The sequence below is a fragment of the Octodon degus genome, unplaced genomic scaffold (genome assembly GCF_000260255.1).
Source record: "Octodon degus isolate 3935 unplaced genomic scaffold, OctDeg1.0 scaffold00012, whole genome shotgun sequence".
NCBI classification, from domain to species: Eukaryota; Metazoa; Chordata; class Mammalia; order Rodentia; family Octodontidae; genus Octodon; species Octodon degus.
The window spans coordinates 5,269,827-5,290,636 of NW_004524588.1; the positions used below are offsets into that span (position 1 = coordinate 5,269,827).

Genomic DNA, 20,810 nt, shown 5'->3' on the forward strand with positions numbered 1-20,810 from the left:
GAAACAAGTGAAGAAGGCAGGAGAAAAAGAAGGAAGAAAGAAAAATAAGAACAGAACAACAACAAAAAACAATGGAACAATATTTATACTCAGATAAAACCAAGAAGAAATAATCAAGAAAAAAAAATAGAACAGAAACAAGTAAAGAGAAAAAAAGAAGAAAATAAGAAAATATTATCCAGTGCAAGGTGTGTCTCTCCTGTCACCAGTAGACAAAATGGGCAGACAGAGTCCAGACCCACAGGGATGAATCCCAGCAAGCCAGCGGTAGATTTATAGCAGGGCAGCGGATACTCCCTGCAAGCCTGCACCTTATTCTCACTGAAGTCCAGTGTGGCTTCTGGCTGTGAGGCTAGAACCTGAGTTGCTCAGCATATAATACTCTTGCCAGCTTGAACTTAGCTCCTTGCTGGTTTGACCCTAGCTTCTTGTCCTCCTGCCCTCTTATTTATTTATTTGGTGCAGAGCCTTGCTATGCAGCTCAGACTCTTAGTGATCCTCCTGTCTCAGCCTCCCCAGCACTGGGATACAGATGCGTGCCACATCCCCCCAGCCCCACCTTACCCCAACACTGTGAGCTGCTAGATGAACCCACACCTGCTGAGTTCTGAGCTCAGTTGGTGACTCTCCGACATAGATACTGGCCAGTTGCCCTCTCCTAGGGGCCACCTGAACTGAATAACTCGCCAGCCACTGTAGAAGATTGTTGTTTGGAACTGGTCTATGGTATCTTTTATGACCTGTGCCCAGCACTCACTGTACTGGTGACTTTCTCTGTGGGGGTCTCTGGGGTCGCCAGTAGTCACCGTGCACCTGCAGGTTGAGCCACCTCTCACACACAGGGAGTCAGAGCTCAGGGAGGAAGCCCAGACTGGCATTCCTTCTTCCTCCTCCTCCTCCTCCTCTTCCTCCTCCTCCTCCTCCCCTTCTCTCCCCCCCTCCTCCTCCTCCGCACTGTCTCTCTTGGCTGTTCCCGTGGGTTTCGATTGCTGTCTCACATCCTTGCTGGGTCCCAGGGACCCACTCCCCTCCTCCTCTTCCTCATGTTGCTGTATTCCAGTGCCTGGACACCGACTCTCAGGCAAGCTGTTGCCCTGCTGCTCACCACTCTGCCATCTTCCCAGAAGTCCAACAGTGCTCTCTGTTGTGCAATATCTTTTTCAGGAGGCCATGTGTGAGAATATGTTATGTGCATTTATGTTGCTAACAAACACAGAGCTGTGGAACTACAGCGGTCCCTCACTTATCACAGAGGTTCTGGTTCCAGATGCCCCCCCATTAATGAAAATCAGCGAAGTAGCAAAAATTATATTTTTATTTTAGTATTTATCTATATTTTAAGACTTTATAAACTCTTCCCATACTTTTAAAAACTCTTCTAATGTTCTTAACCATTTTCTAAACTCATAAACCTATGTAATTTTAACAATATATGTATACTACATGGTACTGCAAAAATCCCACAACATAGAAAAAAATTCACAATAAATAATTTAGATTAATATTTTTCAAAAACCCGCAAAATAGTGAGTCCATGAAAGTTGAGCTGCAAAATAACAAGGACTATGGTATTCAACTAGTCTTCATAAGGTGAGTTGTAGAACTATTTCATTATCCATTACAATGTAATAATGACAGGCATAAAAAGCACACTGAATGCAGTGCGCTTGCATCCCCTCATGGCTCCTTCCCCTCCCTAGCCCATCCTCTGTCTGCGGAAAAAAGTGTCTACCGTGGAACCAGTTCCCAGTGTTAAAAAGGTGGGAGATGATGGCCTTGAATCGTCTCTAGATTGTGTACACTACTCTAACACAATGCAAGTGCTACAGTGGTTATACGTACTTCCACAGACTAGAAGAAGACAAAAATCTTACACATCTGGAACAGATGCAGTTACTTGGTTTGAATATTTTTGATTCATAATTGTTTTAATCTTCAGGAGCAGAGCCCACAGACCTGGTGGCAGACACAGGCAGCGCGTGACAGTGGGGCAATGTCATGTTTTTCTCTGGGGAGGAGGCTACACTGACTCTGGGATTCTAGGCTAAGACTCAGTGGAGGAATGCCGTACCATTCCCCAAGAAAGGAGGCAGATGGAAAATAAGTCTGGGATGGAATCTAAGCTGAGATTTACATCTAGCGTTTATTGGTCTGGAGGCTGGAAGTCTCTATGAAATAAACATTCAATATTGAATAAACATTTTATTTATTTAATGCAAAAATTATCATGTAAACACTAGAAGGACAACCTTCATAATAGGTCATGTGTGTGGCCCAGGTTGAGACTTAGTCAAGCCCCAAAACTAATCCTGACTGACTCTTAAAGAAGAACCTCGGTAGGACTAAGGCAATTTCCTTAGGAAAATTATGACCATCCTGAAAGACCTTCCTCAAGGAAGGTTAAGTGGAAGTGAAACTTGCTCTATAAGCTGCTTGTAACAAAAATTATCTTACTGCTAATGAAAGCAAGCACCCATCCGTTTTGGCAGTTATGGGCAGTATCCATAAAAATTCCCTCCTTATTCCAAATACAGTAAAGATTGTTTCCCCCAGTTATTTCTATTCCCTGTTGCCATTGCCTGGGCCCTTCCCAGCTTTCCCCACCCTCTCCCTTCCACCTTCATCTGCAGAGAGCTGTGTTGGGAGACTAAGAAGTCTCACTGTTAACTAGAAAGAAGCCACAAGGAGCTGAGGCAGGGGAGGGGTCACAAACAGGAACCGTGCAAGAAAAAAGGAAGAAGAGGAGGCCCTACTAGTTCTTCCCTTTCAGTTCCACCCACAAAGTATGAATTGGCTTTGCTTCCTGAACTCTGCCTGTCTTCCTCTTTCGGCTGTTCACGTTGGCTCACTCTCAAGACAAGTGGAGTAACTACACACTGCGCTCTCATGTAGTACCTATTTCCTGATCCCAGAAACAGACTTTTGCAAATGTGTGTTTTTTCAACACTAGTGTACCTTCATACCTAAAGAAACTCTGACCCAGTCTTAACACTCAGTGACTGAAAATTTTACTAACAGCTTAACACGTGCTTTGAGAATTGAACCAAAATCTTCGTTTTTTCACTGTACTCATCAGGGATGTCCTCCATGCCAGAATGTTTTGGTTTTTGGTGTTTTTTTTTTTTTTTTTTTTTTTTTTTTTTTTTTTTATTTTTTTTTTTTTTTTCTCGGAACCAGGGATTGAACTCAGGCCCTTGCACTTGCCAGGGAAGCTCTTATTCCCCTGAGCCATCTCCCAGGACCCAGAATGTTTTCTCCATATATCAACTTCCTGGCTTTCCTAGGGTCAATGCTATTTTCTGATTTGCTTAAATCTTTTAATACATGAAGCCATTATGTACGTCTCTCTCTTTTTTTAAAAAAACACCTCCATGTTGAGAGGAGGATAGTGAGAAAATCCAATCATGAAAAGGGAGAGAGGTATTACATAATCTCCAATCCTGATCTTGTTTGATACATCTCTGTGAAGCAGCACCTGGGTCTGCATAACATTGTCCCAGCAAGCACCACACTCGATAAAGTAAGTTCTTTCTGATGGGCCTCATTTAATTGTGTGCATTCATTCAGTGAAAGGCAAACCAGAACATTCATTTGCCCAAGTTAGTCTAACACTCACGTGGCTTTGTCTGAAAACGTGGCTCAGAGGCCTATGACGTAGTGTCAGACTCTGAGCGAGCCCATGCCTTGCTTCGGGCTAAGTGCCGTGTGTTGCTAGCCTTTGTAGGGCTGTGAAAATGAACTCATCTCAACATTTTTTTTTCTTTCTGTATTTAGGACAGGGTCTACGGGGTCTACAGAGTCTACAGGGTCTCACTAAGCACGCCACCACGCCCAGTCTTAATCACCCTCTCAGTGCACCTGCGGGCGGGGCCAGCACAGCAGGCCAGGGATTGAAGCCCGGCTGCTATAGTCTGCCTAAGCAGGTGCTTTAGTCCACTGAGCTATCAGGCCGGCCTCATCTCAACATTTTTAACAACAGTGTCCTCAACAACAATAAACTTGGTAAATATTTGTTGAGTGAATAAGCATTAATTTATTGTAAAAAATAAAAATTGTTTTCTTTTACAGAGATGGCAGAGTCCCTATCATTTTTCTATCGGTTTCTTTGTAGAAATGCAAACCTCCAAATTAAATTTCCTATATTGGCTCGTGTACTTTGACATTTTTCCCAAAGTTTGTTGTTTGGGGTTAAAAAAAATTCCTAACCCTGCCTTAAAAAGAATTTCTAGAATAGTTACATGTGGCTTATGTCAAACTCTTCCATAGTTGGAGTCTGATTTTCCTAGGACCTCAGATTGATTGATTGATTGATTGATTGATTGATTGATTGCCTTTTTGAGATAGGACCTCACTATGCATTTCAGGCTGGGCTTGAGCTCATTGTGTACCCCAGGCTGACCTCAAACTGGCAGTAATTCTCCTGCCTCAGCCTCCCCAGTGCTGACATTACAGGTGTGCCTCACCATACCCGGCTTTAGCACATCATTTTATGAAATTAAATAGTTTTCTGGGCTGGGGATATAAGTTTGTGGTAGAGCACTTGCCTAGCATGCATGAGATTCTGGGTTCTATTTTAGAACTGATAAAAAAAGAAAGAAAAGAAAATGAGGAAATGAGGAAGGAAGAAAGAAAGGGAAAAGGAAAGGAAAGGGAGACAGGAAAAAATCAGGTATGGTGACACATGCCTAACCCCAACACTCTGGGAAGATAAGGTAGGAGAGATAGAAAGTTTGAGTCCAGCATGGGCAATTTAGCAGCTTAACATGACCTTAGCTCGAAATCAAGATATAAAGAAAGTGGGTGTATTGCAGTGCAAACAAGGGTCGTGGGCCCAATCCCCGATACTGAAGAAAAACTAAAAAGAAGCCTTTCCTCTTGCTTCTGTACATCCTGGCCTCTGATAAAACACTGTGTACGTACACTGTCACAGGGTACAATAAGCACACAGCAGTACAACTGCGACAGTGGCCAGCAGACATGTGAGCCTCTTCTGTGATTTGTCCACAGCTTGAATGTTCCTCAATAAAGGATTTAGTGGGGGCTAGGGGGATGGCTCAGTGGAATAAGTGCTTCCCTGGCAAGCACAAGGGCTTGAGTTCAATCCCTGATTCCACCAAAAAAATAAAAAATAAAAATAAATAAATAAAAAAAATAATAATAAAAGGATTCAGTGTAAGTAGTTGTTAATTCTAAGTAATGCAGTGCTAGCCTAATATATTTAATATGTTGAGGGGGGAAGAGAAGGACATGTGAGATGGCAGGCAGAATATGTTGAGAGAAAGCATACAAACAAAATATAATCTACTCAGGTTGGATATAGTTTCTAACTCATTGGTTCTGCTTTTATTTGTTTTGGTTTTTTGAGATAGGGTCTTACCAGGTAGCTCAAGATGGCCTTGAATTCACTATACAACCCAGGTTGGCCTCAAACTTACAGGAATTCTCCTGCCACGGCCTTCCAAATGCTGGCATTACAGGCTTGTGAGTTGTTTGCCTTTTCTAGACCCCAAGTGAGGCATTCAGCCTTTCTCTCTGGGTACCTTGGCATTCATTGCTACTCTTCAACACAGTACTAAGTAAATAACTGATTCATGAATCAAACAACTTCCAGGTAAAAAAGTTATAACAGGTGTTTCAGTGTGGCTCTTTCCAGAGATCAAAGCCTAATTCTCTTTCTGTTAGATAATACTTTAGGGACAAGCTCTCAGTGAACAGGAGTGTGTGGCAGTAAGAGGAAAGAAGGAAACAGCGCCTGTGGACACTGGGGATGGTTCCTATTGGTGAGCAGAATGGGCCTCCCGAGGGTCTGCCCGAAGATGGAAGAGGAAGCACAGCCGCCTGCTCTAGCTGCATCCATGAGGTGCTCCAGCACTAAGCGATCCTGAATTCAGGGGTGCTGTGAGGTGCAAAGAAGGCAGCTGTGGAGTGTAGCCCTGGAGAGCCACCTCAGCTGACACTCCTGGAGCTAAGATAGAACACAGGCATAAGACTGGAAGGTGGGCTGCATGACAGTCCAGACCCGCTAAATCAATAAGAAGAAATAGAGCTTTAGAAAACAGATTCAAAGCAGTACAATGCCAATGCAGAAACCTGCTTGGGATTTGCTTAGATCTGGGTAATAGCTTTCTTCCATCCACTTGAAATGTACCTGTTGTTTGCCAACAGTTGCCATCCGGGTTCTTGACCAGAGTTCTGGCAACAGAATGTCAGACTGTACCTCACTCTCACTGGGTACTCTTAGCTCAAACCTCATCTAGATCATTCATTAATTAGGTGTGAGCATTTTGCCCAGTCAACTTGACTGCAAGCCCCTTCTGAATGAGGGTTGGCATCTTACTGTTCATTGGGTCCATTCCTTCGGCCTGGCACCATGCTGTATTGATCACAGGGCCACCTGAAATCCAAACATTCACACTGGCTGGGAAAGTCACACCTGGTGATAAGCTTGTAGCAAGGTCAGAGTATATTAAGTCTTAGTTTCCAATCATGAATTGAGACTTTGTTATTTTTGGCTTGCAAATGATTTCAGAGCAAATAATGCTGGTTTGAATACCTTAGCACTCACTGATGCTGGAATGATTACACTATTTTCAGGATGGGTAGGCCAACTTCAGAGCAAGCTGATCTTCTTCAATGATTTACTTGTTCTATTTTGAAATCTCTCAATTGAGAAACTCCACAATTTTCCCTAGGGAGATTGCAACATGACATTGGTAGTCTGTGTAGACATAGAGTTTCAAATTTTACACTAAAATTTCCTCACAACTTCACTACCTTGATTTCCTATTTTACCACATTAGGCAAATTCCTGTTTTGCAGTAGGACAAAGAACCCACGTAGTAACACTGTTAATTAATTCTTCAGTCACTTTTATAAAGCTAAAGTTTCAAAAGATTGTGAAGTGTAACATAGAAACAACTGCAACTCCTTAAAAAAAAAAAGACAAAGCTAAAATACATAAAAATCCTAAATGTTAAGGAAGTTAAATCTTTGAGTTAAAAAAAATTGGGGGATGGGGGTTTGGACTGGCCTTTTGAGACAGAGTCTTGCTATGTAGTCCAGGATGGCCTCAAGCTCAATGGTCCTTCTGCCTCAGTCTTTTGAGTGCTGGGATTTCAGACATGCGCCAGCATGTCAAGGAACTTTTGACCGTTCCATGATTGCTGCTGTTGACCTCTTTTCTTTTGCTACTTAAATAATTAATGTTTTATAATTTAGAGTGCAGCCAAAAACAAAAGATAATAAGTGACTATGTAAAATTAATGCCTAGATTCAACCCAAAGCCAAGGCCCGGCATGTGAGTGAGACCACCCTGGGCCCTCCAGATCCTCATTCGACCTAGAGCCCAAACCTGCCATGTGAGTGACACTTCATCCATCAGACAGGCCTGGTGTGGAACCCTGCAGCAGAACTCCCTCCAGAGAGGCTAGAAGCAAGACTCACCCAGCTGATCCAGGAGCAGAACATCTTGCCAGAGTGGCACAGAGGGTTCGCCCGCAAGGGCCGCAGCAGGAAGAAGTATAGCATAGCAAGCAGCTAGACCCAAGCCACATCCACCTGGATGAGTTTGAATGTGGTAGATCTGGACCTGGTAGTAAGGCAAGAACTGTACCAAAGCTCTACACCAAAGGTCAGAAGACAGCGCTATACAAAATGACAGAGAAGGAACAAAATGCATTCTCAGACCCTGAGTGCACCCAGAACAAATGCAAGGGACAATAGAATAGAAGAAATTGGAAATCACACACCTGAAATCTCTGAAATAATAGTGTCTGAAGTAAAGAAACAACCTCAGAAAGGTATAGAGGAAATCAGATCAGAAATAATTTCTGAAGCTAAAAAAAAGAAATAACTATAATGAAAGAAATACTAAGTGCTTCTAAAGAAGACACTGATAAAAAAAATATAGCAGAATATAAAAATGATAGAATCCTTGAATAAGCAATATAGTAAAGACATAGAATGTATGAAGCAGGTTCAAAGTGCTATACAGGAAATTAAAACCTCAATCACAAGCTGGCAAAACCGTTTGAAAGAAAGTGAATATAGACTTTCAGACCTTGAAGACACTGTTGCAGCTAGTGAAAAGGTAAGAAAAGATCTCTTAAAAGCAACTAGGGGGGCAACCTGCTTGGGTCCCCCTTCTGTCCTCTGTGAAATGGAAGCTTTTTTCCCAATAAAATATTCTACTCTCAACCTCAAAAAAAAAAAAAAAAAAAAAAAAAAAAAAGCAACTAGGATGCAGGAAAAAATAATGCAACATGTGCAAGATGATGCAAAGATGAACAACATAAGACTAATAGGCATCAATGAGAAAGAAGGAATCAATACAAATTATATAAAAAGAATATGGGAAGAAGTAATAACAGAAAACTTCTCGAATATGGGGAAACTATCTGACATTCAGGTAACCGAAGCATATAGAACTCCAAATAACATCAAACCAACTAAAACCACACCCAGACATATAATAATCAAGATCCCAGAAATTCAGCACAGGAACAATATACTAAAAGCTGCTAGAGAAAAGAAACATCATATTTAAAGGAAAACCCATCAGAATAACGGCAGATTTCTCTTCACAAACCATCAAATTAAGAAGAGCATGGAGCAGAGTACTTCAAGTCTTGCAAGAAAACAAATTGCAACCCAGACTGATATACCCTGCAAAACTCTCTTTCAAGTATAGTGGAGAAGTGAAATACTTCCATGACAAAGAACAACTAAAAAAAAACCCCAAAAGACAAAAGAATTTCATGATGACAAAGCCAATTCTATACAGACTACTAAAAGATATTCTAGAGAGGGATCAAAATGACCACAGCTCCATGAATGAGAATGGAAAGAACCCACTCAATAGGGCAAACAATTAAACATAGGAGAAAAAGAGGTATACAACAGCAGTCTTTCAATTATTCTTTTGTATACAGCAGAAAAATATTTCCATCAGGAGGCCTGTCCCTTAGCTCAGTTCTTTAAGTGGCTGCTTCAACAAAGCAGTCAGGCTCAGGTTGCTGTGGTTCGATCCTCACAACTCAAGACAGCCAAACCTGCCCTGAAGGTATTTGGAGCAAAAATACATACATACATACATACATACATACATACATACTACCATTTTGAGAGCTCTTTATTCTTCATCCAAGATCCTAAAGCGACTTCTCTTGCCTTCTGGATTATGATCTTTGTTATTTTCTATATGCTATGTCTGGAGGTATTGGAATATTTTGAGTTTGCATAACTGGAAAATATTTTACTTTTAGTTTTCAAAGGTATGTCTGCTAAGTATAAAATTCAATAAGGACCAATTTTTTTCAGTCCCTCGCATTAATTAGTCTAGTTTCTTACCCACTTGTTCTTTTTCTTACTTTCTAATGTAGAATAAGATACTATTTAACTTTGTTCTTCCATAGCTAATATTTTTATGTATATGCTTTAATGATTTTTTCTTTACAATTAAAAATATAAAAAATAAATTAAAAAATAAAATTAATGCCTAAAGAAGTACAGGAAAAAAATCATATGTGTTGCGTTCCAGGACAGATTTTGGTCAAAAGAAAGATTTAGATCTTTGCTACTGACTTTACACTTCCAGAAGGATCAGAAAGCAAAGCTTACTTTTAAAGCCGAAAGTTCAAGGAGAACACAACCAAATGCTCAGTTCACGGGGAGCAGTGACCTCTTTGTTTATTGGTTTATTCGGTTGTTTGGTGGAAACTGTGGCCCAGGCGCTCGAACCCAGGGATTTGGACGCGCGGCGCGAGAGCTCGGCCTCTGAGCTGCACTTTCAGCCCACACCGAATTCAGCTGGGTCTGAAACACTGACTAGGGGAGAGCAGCTGACGGAAGACTTGGGCCCAGAGAGAAAGGACTTGGGAAGTTCCGAAGAAGCAGACCCTGTGACACGGACACATGTGAGAAAACGCAGTGTAATCAAGAGGATTTTAACCAATCAATTACAAGCGAGGAACGTGACCTAAGACACTGCTCCCTGCTTTCTAAATCACTTGCTGAGGGTGCTGGTGTACACCCATGTTTTGGAAACGTCGAGCCATACTTAAGGAATGAGTCAATACTCTGACTACCATCTGCAATCCCATTTGCCTCATGAAGAGATCTGTAATGTCTTTATTTGTATTTTTTCAGGGAAGGGTTTACAGGGTGTTCAGGGTCACACTACTAAATCGCACTCAGTGATCCGCCTCTTTACAGCCTCTCCAAAGCTGGGATTACAGGCGTGCATGACCACGCCCAGTCTCAATTTCGGTCTCAGAGTGCCCCAAGGGCAGGGCCGGCCCAGCAGGCCCGGGGATCGAACTCCTGGCCCCTTTTAACCCGCTGAGCTATTTGCCCCCCCCGCCCCATGTCTTTAGAGAAAAGCAACTCAAATCCCCCAATTCTGTAGATCTACAGTATTTTGGGCAGCTGTCCCTCACAGCAATGTATGAGATACATGCAGTGGTGATATCTATTTTTGAGATGCAGAAACTGAGGCACAGTAAGATTAAATAACTGAGGAGCGGAGGAGATGGCTCCATAGAATAAGAGCTTGTCTGACAAGCGTAAGGGTCTGAGTTCAATCCCCGGTGCCAGAAAAAAAAAAAAAAAAAAAAAAGATTAAATAACTGCCTAAATGTCATCGTGTTGGAGCCAGGATTCAAACACAGGCAGCTAGGTCCTGGACTAGGAGGGAGGTTCTGGCTTTTTTGTTTTTGTTTTTGTTTTTTACTAGAGCTTGAACCCCGGGATAGCTCTGTGCTGAGCTACTTTCTAGCTCTTTTACTGTCTCATAAGCTAGTACATTTTCTGGGCTGGGCTAAAACTCACAGTCCTCTTGCCTCATCGTCTCAGCCTCCCAGAGTGTTAGGACTGCAAGTATGTACCACCCTGCCCGGCTAGCTCTCGCATTCTGTGCTACCTCTCTATCATACTATACTTTCTAGAATGAAGAGCTTCCATATAAAAGTGCAACTCGAAAGCAACTGGGAAGCTCTGTCTTAAGTGAATTTAGACTTAAAAAATGCCCTTGGGGTTCAAGGATCAACTGAGGTTGGTCCTGCCATCCCATTTATCTGCCAGGTGACATCAGGGAAATTGAATGACTCCTAAACCAGGAAATTCTTGAGGGAATGTGTTATTCTCAGGTGGGCGCTGTTGAGCCCTGGACACATGGGAAGGCAGCCCCTCCAGGAAGCCCTATCCAGTGGAGGGGCACCCCATGGGCAGGGTCAAGTGTCCAATACCTACTGGGAAGAGAAGTCCTGACATTACCTACCCCATGTGGTTTGATTTCAGTGAGAGTGTGCCTAAAACAGCCTACACAAATACACAACCTGCCTGACAGTTATATTTTTCTTGAATAATTAACAGTGAAGTCTGGTGAAGAGACTTGGGTGTGTACCAGGATGAATCAGCTTCCTTAGACGACATCTGATCTAGAACACTGAAAAAACTGAACTTCTGGAGTCTATCCATCTAAGGTTTACGGTAGATTAGAAACCAGTTTTGCTGAAGTACCAAGCTACGTGACACCTTCTACATCCTGAGGAAGCCAGTCCATTTCTTTCTCCGGTGATCTGACTTCATCACACACTACATAGAAAAATATACAAGGAAGGCTGAGGGTGCCACTTAGTAGTACAGGGCATGACCAGCATGCACGAGGCCCTGGGTTCTATCCTCAGTCACACACACACACACACACACACACACACCCCAAGTCTAAATAACATGGAGTTCTAAGGTCCCACCTTATGTGACTGAAGTCTATAGTAGCTTGACAGATATGCCCAGGGTAAAGGTATAGGTATGTGTTAGTTTCTGGAATTAAAAACTACAAAAGGACCTTTAGAAATTAAAAAAAAAAAAGATTATTTTTGTATAAATAGATGCATACATCAGGATGCAAATTTCAGGTGGGGATGAAAATGCAAACCCTTTGGAGTTTGTCAGGATCCTCCTTCGTTCGGAGTTCTTAGCAGGGTTGATTACACAGAACACATGGTTATGGGGAATACCGCTCTCAAGTTACTGACTGTCTACTAGGTGTTAAGACAGTGACCCCAAAGGATGCTGTGATAAAACAGATTATTGAGAGCAGAATGAGTGAAACTATGTGTCTGAAATAGCCAGGGTGGACATCACAGACATCCTCCCCCAGGTCTCATTGAAAACAGAGGGCATTTGATGAAGGTGTTGTCAGCGTCACCTTGTGCTCACTTCCAAGGCGTGGAGCCAGCCTCCCCTGTGGACAAGTCAGCCTCCCCTGTGGACAAGTCACTTTATGATGCCTCTCTTCCTGGGTAGTATTTTGTTAGTAAACCAAGGTCCCTCTTCTGGAAAACAGGGTTTCTCTCTATCTCCTTCTTCAGGCTTTCCTTTCTACCTACAGAACGCTTTAAAGTCATCTGGACAGTCCAAAGGATAGAAAAGGAAGAGAAACTGCAGCTGGCATTCACACACGAAAGCATTTTCTTCCCCGGGACCCATGCTGGCCTCTCCCAGGGACATCTGAATTAGCAATTTGCCTGGACACAACGGCAGCATCGAGGCCCCCTCCTTCATCAGGCCAAAGAAGAGAGTGCGAGGCTGCACCAAGGGCCAGGGTTCTGATCAGGAGGCTGAGCAGACTGCAAAGATTAAGATCCATAAGCGATAACTGAGCAAGTCCCCAAAGCAGAGGCCTTGAAACCGGATGACTGTAGCCAAAAGGTGGTCTCACAAGAGCCTATACAAATTCGGAAAGGGGCACCCTCACATGCCACCATACTGTTGCATAAGGTCAGCACTGAAGAGGGAATATGAAATAAAAACAAAATTAATTTTTACTTTTGAAGTCATTGGAGTCCCTATCTTCCACAATCTTGGTCTTATTGGGAATGGAACAAGCATACCCAAGGTCTCTGTCTTTCTGTAAAGGGTATATTCGTGGGAATAAATACTGTGGGAATAAAATGTATTTTACCAAGAGAACAGTAGTTAAGCAAATGCCCTTTGGTTTCCCAGCCATCTTCACTTGCTGGTTTTTTTTTGTTGTTTTTTTTTTTTTTCACTTTCTGTCTTATCTTTATGCAAAATACGGTACAGACTTCCCAGCCATTTTAATTTTCGCATATTTAAAGTAGGGACTATAACCCCATTTGTGATTATGGCAAGTGATACAGGAAAAAACAGTGACACTGGCATATACCAAGCTGGCAACTGACAAAACTTAGTTGTCCTTTTTCTTAAAGCAAAAGTCACTGTTTTTTGTTTTGTTTTGTTTTTTTTTTTAGACACATCAGGCAGGCTGGACTCATCACACCTCCTATGAGCTGGATAAATATATTTAGATGTCGCTGCCTGAAACCTCTGAACGAGCCTAAGGCTCTCTGACCGAGTTGGAGTACAGAACTGATTTAGCTGCCAAAACTTCTGGCCAAAACTTTTTTTAAGTTGTCAGAAAGTTCTTAACACACAGCCACCCTTGAGCCACGCAAGGCTGGAGCAAGACCTGCCAGGATCCCCGCAGAAGTGGTGGAGTCGCCCCAGAAGCGAGACGGACGCCCCTGGAAGTGACCTTGGTGGGGCTCGGGCTGGGCGCAAGGCGCTCGCGCAGAGTGCAGACCGCGTCCCCCACCCCCGGGATCTCTCTGCGGGCGGCTCTGCTCACCGGACGGGCTGGGCGGCGGCGCGGCGGCCGGGGGCAGCAGCAGGGGCAGGAGCAGCAGCAGCGACAGTCCCGGCAGCCTGGGGCTCCAGCCGGGGCCGCACAGGGCCATGGCTCCGCGGGACTCGGGCGCGCTGGGCCGGCGGTGGCAACTGTGCTCCGAGCGGTGCTGTGTGCGTCCCGGAGGTCGGCGCGTCCTTAACTTTCTTCTTTCATGAGCTCTGCCTACTCGGGGCTTTTAGGGGCAAGGCAGGTATCGTGGTCTTGGGAACCTCCTTCGTCCTGCTGGGCCTCAGGCTGGGAAAGGCGGGTCCTTTGGGCCTGACCCTCTAACAACCTGTGGGCCGGGCTGAGAAAGTTCCTGGGCTGCACGCCTGGGAAGCGCGGAGGCTGCGCGCCCTTTCCCTCGATCTCTTGGGCAGTGTTGGGTGGCCCGGCACTTGCAGGCATCGGTTCACTGCCTCCCCACTAGCGTCCCCCTCCCCCTCCCCGTCGGTCCCTCCGGGGCAGTGGATGACACGCCCAGAAGGACACTGGAGCGCATACCTTTGCCTACACGCAGCTGTGCTGCCTGGACATTTTGGAGATGTCCTCACAGGTTTTACATCCTAGGCTGTTCAACCCAAATCCATTTGCCACAGATGGAGACTTTTGATCCTTCGCTTCTCTTCACTGGCTGCGGCCACCCCTAGGGCATGATTCCCTGGATAACGCTTAGCCCCTGTGGGGTCTCCATTTCTGGGTAGGGTCAAAGTGGCATTGTGAAGTAGGTAAAATTATGCCTTGGGTGACATTGTGAAGTTGGCAACCCGGGTGACATTGTGAAGCAGGCAAGGGGTGTCTCAGTAAGCAATGACTGAGCCCAATTTTTTCATTACTTCCGGTGGTACAAGCATAAATAAGAGCATGCGCTCCAACAGGCACAAGGGGACTGAGCCCTCGCGGTTATAGTAAGAGAACTATGCTTCAAGTGTGGTGGAGGTGGTCAGGTGTGGACAAGCCGCCGCACAGCCAGCGCTCTCTCTTGGTACTTCTTCTAAACTTAAGTGAGGTGGCAGGAGACCCAGAGAATATGAGCAGGATTCTTAGAAGAATACAAGTTACAGGAAAATATATAAATGTTTAGCTGGGTTTTTTTTTAAGCATTACAATAAAAGACACACTGCCATTAATGTCCCTCAAGAGACTCCCTTCGGTTGAACACATTTAGTTCATCCTTCTTACTTTCTGAAACAGTTCAGAAGTCCTCATAGTATCTTTCATTGTGCTGCTGTGACTGCTTCAATGTACTGAATCCATTAAAAATATTGATCTTTCATGATCATTTTGACTTTGGAGAAGAGCCAAAAGTCACCCAGGGCCAGATCCAGTGAATGAGGTGGGTGAGGACACAACATAATGGTGCTTTTTGTTTGTTTGTTTTTTGTTTTGTTTTGTTTTGTTTTTTAACAAGCTTGCCTTTCTGTTGGATAAAGCTTACTAATAGCATTCACCTTTTTTTTTTTTTAATCGCACTTTGTAGGACATTCAAGAAAGAGGACTCTCAAAAACAAGTGGCAGAATGACAGAATAAGTGTTTTCAAACTGAGATGGACTATTTTGAAGGGGATTAATGGTAATATGTCTCTTCCTTTAATACTTTCCTCAGATTTAAACATTCACCTTATAATTCCGTCAGACCCTGTAATCTGTACTTTTTAGAAAAGATACAGAAAGGTTAAAGGTACATCAAATCCCATGCAAATTACAAAAAAAAAAAAAAAAACAAGTCACAATTTTGTTTGGTGGTACTCATTGAATGAAGGAAGGAATTGAGCACACTGTAGCAATGTCACATTTTCCTTCAAGTTAGAAAATAAAGATGAAGGAAAATTACTAACACTTCGATTGTGTCATGAAGGCTAGAGAACTACATTAAGACATTCAAGGAAGTTGTGCCACCACCTAGTTCAGGCATGCCACTGTATGCTGCCTTTCTTCACCTTAATAATTTTTCAGCCAGATGTCCTGATGAAATAATGCATATAAACATGACTGATATGAACTGAGAGGCATGTGCCCGTCCACTGTTTAATCATCAAATATTTATTGACAACTGTGTTCTCAGCGTGTTTGTAGGCAATCTACAGGGAAATGAACAGTCTCTGCTATCACAGAACCTGCACCCTAATAAAACAAGCAAATTATTCATGTCAACAAATTAATAGGATAAGTTCCTCAAGCTTGATACTCCTGAAATTTTGGACCAGACAGTTCCTTGTTGTGGGACGGGCTGCACACCTCTCTAGCCTTTCCCTGCTGGACGCCAGCAGCACTCTACCCAATACCCAATACCAGTTTTAACTACTATAAAAATGGCTCCAGACACTGTTAAATGTTCCCCTAAGGTGCATAATTGCCCCTCCTTGAACATTGCTGAATTAGTTTATACATCTGAGCGAGAAATGTAAAAAATGTCACTTGTGTTAAAGCTGAGGTTAGGAAGATCAAAGATGATATTGGCTGCTAAGTGTTCTCATCAATTCTGTAATGCTCGGTGTCATTTGGGGTTGTTCTTCTTCCATTACCCTGTTCTTGGTAATAGCTTTTTACAAATGTGGGCTCCACTGGCATAGAGTTTTTGTCAGTAAGAAGAGAGGTATATTTCCATCAGGTGACACAGTTCATAGTTTTAGAGAATGTGAATTTAAAAGCACTACCTATTTTTTTTTTGTGAGCTCCTTTGATAAAAATGGACAAGAATAGGGGTATAGGGTCGGGTAGAGTAATTCAGCTGGTGTTTCAAAAAGCAATTGCATTGTTAAATAGCACTAGGGGTTGGAGCAGTAGGAGGAACTCGGGGAGTCCCTTGGTTTACCTTGTATTAGAGAAATGGTTGATGGAAATCTTGTAATGTCACCTAGATAGCACCACCAGAGAGGGCCTGGTGACGATCTCCTTACCCTTGTGGGCAAAGAAAATCATTTCAGTTTATATGCTAATTAGTTTCATTTATACTACTAATTGATCTTGTGCTATTGAAAATAAATATTTGTGTTTTTATCCTTAGTTTTGTAAGAATCTTTTTGGTTTATGTCTTATACTATGAGTTACTCCTTTGAAGAGGTATTAACTACTGTTATTCTTTATTATTTGATTATGAAACTTTAGTTCTATTTTTCCATGAAAAAGAAATACAAAAAAAGAAAGGAAGGAAGGAAGAAAGAAAGGTAGGGAGAAAGAAAGAACTCTAGCCGAGATGCTGGCCTAAAGCAAAAGCAAGATAGAAAGAAGGTGGAGGAAATCATAAATATCATCTACAGCTAGTAATTGTAAGAAGAAATCAGAAGCTTGGCCTGCAGATTCCCCATAGGTAGCTAAAGGAAATACAAAGCTTGATATCTCGCCCTGCACTTTATCTCTCTCTCATTATCTTAAAACTTTAGATCAAGCTAGGCATGATGGCACATTGCTGTCATCCTAGCGCTTGGGAGGGCAACTCCATAAATTCCTTGGAATAATGAAATGAAAGTTTATTATACCAATCCCAAGTGTCAGAATTAGAGGAGTATAGGGCCAGGGAGATAGCTCGGTGGCATAAGCCCTGCCTGGCAAGCACACAGTCCTGAGTTTGATCCCAGTACCATCACCACCAAAAAACAAAACAAACAAACAAAAAAAGCATTAGAGGAGTATAATACTCAGTAACTTAATTAGTAAGTAGTATTCTTCCATGCAAAAATTAAGATGATAGGGTTTTGTTTTTTTTTTAATCAGTGCCTCAATCTTATTTCCTGTCATTGGATTATTCAGCGTTTTTATATCTGCTTGATTCAGTTTTGGTAATTCGTATGTATCTAGGAATCTACCCACTTCTTTTGCATGTTTGAATTTGTTGAAATACAGGTTTTTGAAGTCATTTTTGAAGATTACTAGTAAAATAATCTTCTAGATTTTGGTTGTATCTGTTGTGATTTCACTTTGTTTTTGTTTCTAATTACATTGAGAAGGGTCTTTTCTTTTCTTTTTTTTTTTTAAGATTAGCTAAAGAGGGGCCGGCCAGATAGCTAAGCAGGCACAGCAACCAGGGTTTGATCCCTGGCATGGTAGGCCCTGTATTAAAATATGTTAAACAAGAAAAGATTGGCTAAAGTTTGGTCTATCTTGTTTATTCTTTAAAAGAATCACCTCTTCAACTCATTGATTCTTTGTATTATTTTAGTCTCAAGTTCATTGATTTCATTAATTTCTGCTCTGATCTTTATAATTTCCTTCCTTGTACTAGCTTTGGATTTGAATTGCTCTTATTATTCTAGAACCTTAACGTACAACGTTAGGTTAATTTTTTTGGCTTCCTGTTTTTCTTTTTTCTTTTTCTTTTTTTTGTTTCCTGTTTTTCTGATGTGGGAATTTACCGCTATAAACTTCCCTCTTATGACTTTTTCATTGTATTCTATAGGTTCTGATATGTTCTACTGGTATTGTTGAAAGATTTTAGGAACTGTATATTTCTTCTACGACCATCGAGTATTAAAGAATGTATTGTTTAATCTCTATGTGTTTGCATAATTTCTCTGGTTTCTTTTGCCTTTGATTCCTAGTTTCATTGCACTATAATTTGGTAATACATCTGGGATAATTTTGATTCTTTTGTATTTATTTAAGCATGCTTTATGTGCTAGTATATGAGGCTATATCTATATATGTATAGTAGAAAGCATATATTAGAGAAAGTTCCATGTAATGCTGAGAAGAATGTGTATTCTGCTGCTATTGGGTGGGACACTATAAATATCCATTAAGCCATGCTTTTCAGAATTGTTGTCTTCATTGTCTTGAAGATATCCTTGAAAATTTTTTGAAGTGCTGGTTTTGTAGTCATGAATTTCTTAAGGTGCTGTTTGTCAAAATATTATTTTGGGGATACAGATGAATGTCCATTTTGTATCTGTGTATTCAAAATGGTTAGGATAGATATATAGTTACATTCTCTTAATGAATAGAGGGATTTGTTCTAATGGTGTTTGTAAATAGGATATCATGTCCACATCTTGTACAGCAATTAACCACTAGGAAGAATGTATGCAATGTGTTAATTATTGAAACTGTCCTACCAATTTGGCTTGAAACTGTCTCATTGCTATTTGTTTCTCAATAAAATTATGGAAAAAATATTTATACAAAGCTAAAATAAATAGTAAAAAAAATTTTAAAAAAAGATTTTGTGTTTGTGTTGAACTTCTGGGATTTTGACTATGATACATTGTGAACACATTTTTTCTGAGCATAGTTATTTGGAGTTCTGTATACCTTGGTTACTGTATGTAAAGTTCTTTCCCCCTATTTGGAAAGTCTGTGATTATTTCTGTAAAAAAAAATTTTATGCCATTTTTGCTGTTTTCTGATTTTTCTATTAATTCCAATTAATCTTAGATTAGTCTTCTTTGCATCATCTGGCAGATGTTGCATCCTTTTCCTTTAACTCATCATTTTTAAGGTGTCTTTGAGTGTATAATCATTTCTATAAGTCTTGTTTTCTAGTTATGATGGTTGTTCCTCACACGGGTCACTTGCACTGCCAATACTTTCAATAGAATTTTTATCTCCTGGATTTCTGTTTGGTAACATGGATTTTAATTGTTTCTTAAATTGGTTGTTCATGTTTTGTATCATTTTATTAAGCTCCATCACTTTTCATTAGTGTCTTCTATAGGCCCACTGGTCATTTTATTATTAGGTGCATTATCTGTTTAGTTATATCATCTTTGAGTTTGTTGAACACTTTATTGATTTTTTTCTTCTTCTTTTATCATTTTGTGTAATTCAGCCATTTGACTTAATATCCTTCCCTTTGATGTAATATGGAGTAGTTTTGGAAGAGTTGGGGATTTTGAAGGTATCTGATTGTCTTATATTCTCATGTTTCTATAATACGCATGTGTGTGTGCATCATCATATGTATACATGTCATCATATTGAGTGTTTAGCCTCAATTATGGAGGAAAGACTTTGTTATTGGTATGGAGATTTCATTAGCTGAGGTCTGTTTCCTTGTTATGTGCTCTGGGCATGGCTAACTACGGACCTTTGACTTTTTCTGAAGATCTGACCACCTCCATTTATTTGGAGACTTGAGGGTACAGTTGTAATCAGGCAATACCCAGTTAACTAGAAGTTAAACCCAGTATTATTGATGACACAAAGATAAGCCGGATACTAGAATACAGTCAAAACTAATTTATAGCAACAGTTATATCACTCTCACAACAACAATGAAATCAGCATCAACAATAGAGTCAAAGATAAACTGGTTATGAGTTTTTGGGTTTTTTTGTGTTTTTTAGATAGGGTCTCATTATGTAGTTCAGGCTGTTTTTTTTTTTTTTTTTTTTTTTTTTTTTTTTTTTTTTTTTTTTTGCGGAACAGGGGATTGAACTCAGGCCCTTGTGCTTGCCTGGGAAGCACTTATTCCACTGAGCTATCTCCCCAGCCCGATAAACTGGTTATAAGACCAACAAAAACTACCATTGTGCCACATGTAACAATATAAAAGATATCTTTAGTAATGACATAGTCACAAAGAAAAACCAAATATTGACCTACAGTAAGTATCTACTAAATACAACTATATGATCCCCAACAATAGAAAAGAATTCAACAATAGTAACAAAGGGTCAACTAAATATCTCAACATTAATGAAGGTTGTTGATATTAATACTTGTAAAAATGGAGAGTTCAGAAGGGAAAATGAAAGAAGTAAAATTTGAAAAATTTTTAAAAAGGGAAATGAGAAGTAGGAGAGAAAAGTGAGACAGAGGATTCTATTAAAGAGTAAACTAGGGGTGGCTCAAATACCTCAGCAGATTAAAGCACCTACAAGCAGGCACAGGGGCGGGGGGTTTGATCCCTGGGCCTGGAATGCCAGCCCCGCCCCTGGGATGTGTTGAGATGGCAATTAAGACTGGGCGTGGTGGCACGCACCTATACTCCCAGCTCTTGGGAGGCTGTAAACAGGTGGATCACTACACGTCCGATCTAGTAGTGAGACCCTGAACACCCTGTAGATCCTTCCCTAAAAAAAAAAAAAAAAAAAAAAGAGTAAACTAAAATTATCAAAATTAGATGAATGTAAGAGAAAAGAACAAATAAGAAAAAGAAAAAACAGAATAAAAAAAAGAAAAA

General features: G+C 41.2%; 1 protein-coding gene across 2 annotated transcripts in view; it reads right to left on the reverse strand.

The window, feature by feature from the left end:
• Plbd1 (phospholipase B domain containing 1) overlaps positions 1 to 14,163 on the reverse strand; it is a 69,880-nt gene extending 55,717 nt beyond the window's left edge. Inside the window, exon 1 of one of the 2 annotated variants that reach the window (XM_004626199.2) lies at positions 13,652 to 14,163. In XM_004626199.2, coding sequence (XP_004626256.1) covers positions 13,652 to 13,760 — 109 coding nt within the window. In that variant the 5' untranslated portion in view covers positions 13,761 to 14,163. The remainder of the gene's footprint in view (positions 1 to 13,651) is intronic. The other variant, XM_023709497.1, reaches the window with a different exon arrangement.
• Positions 14,164 to 20,810: the final 6,647 nt, after the last annotated feature.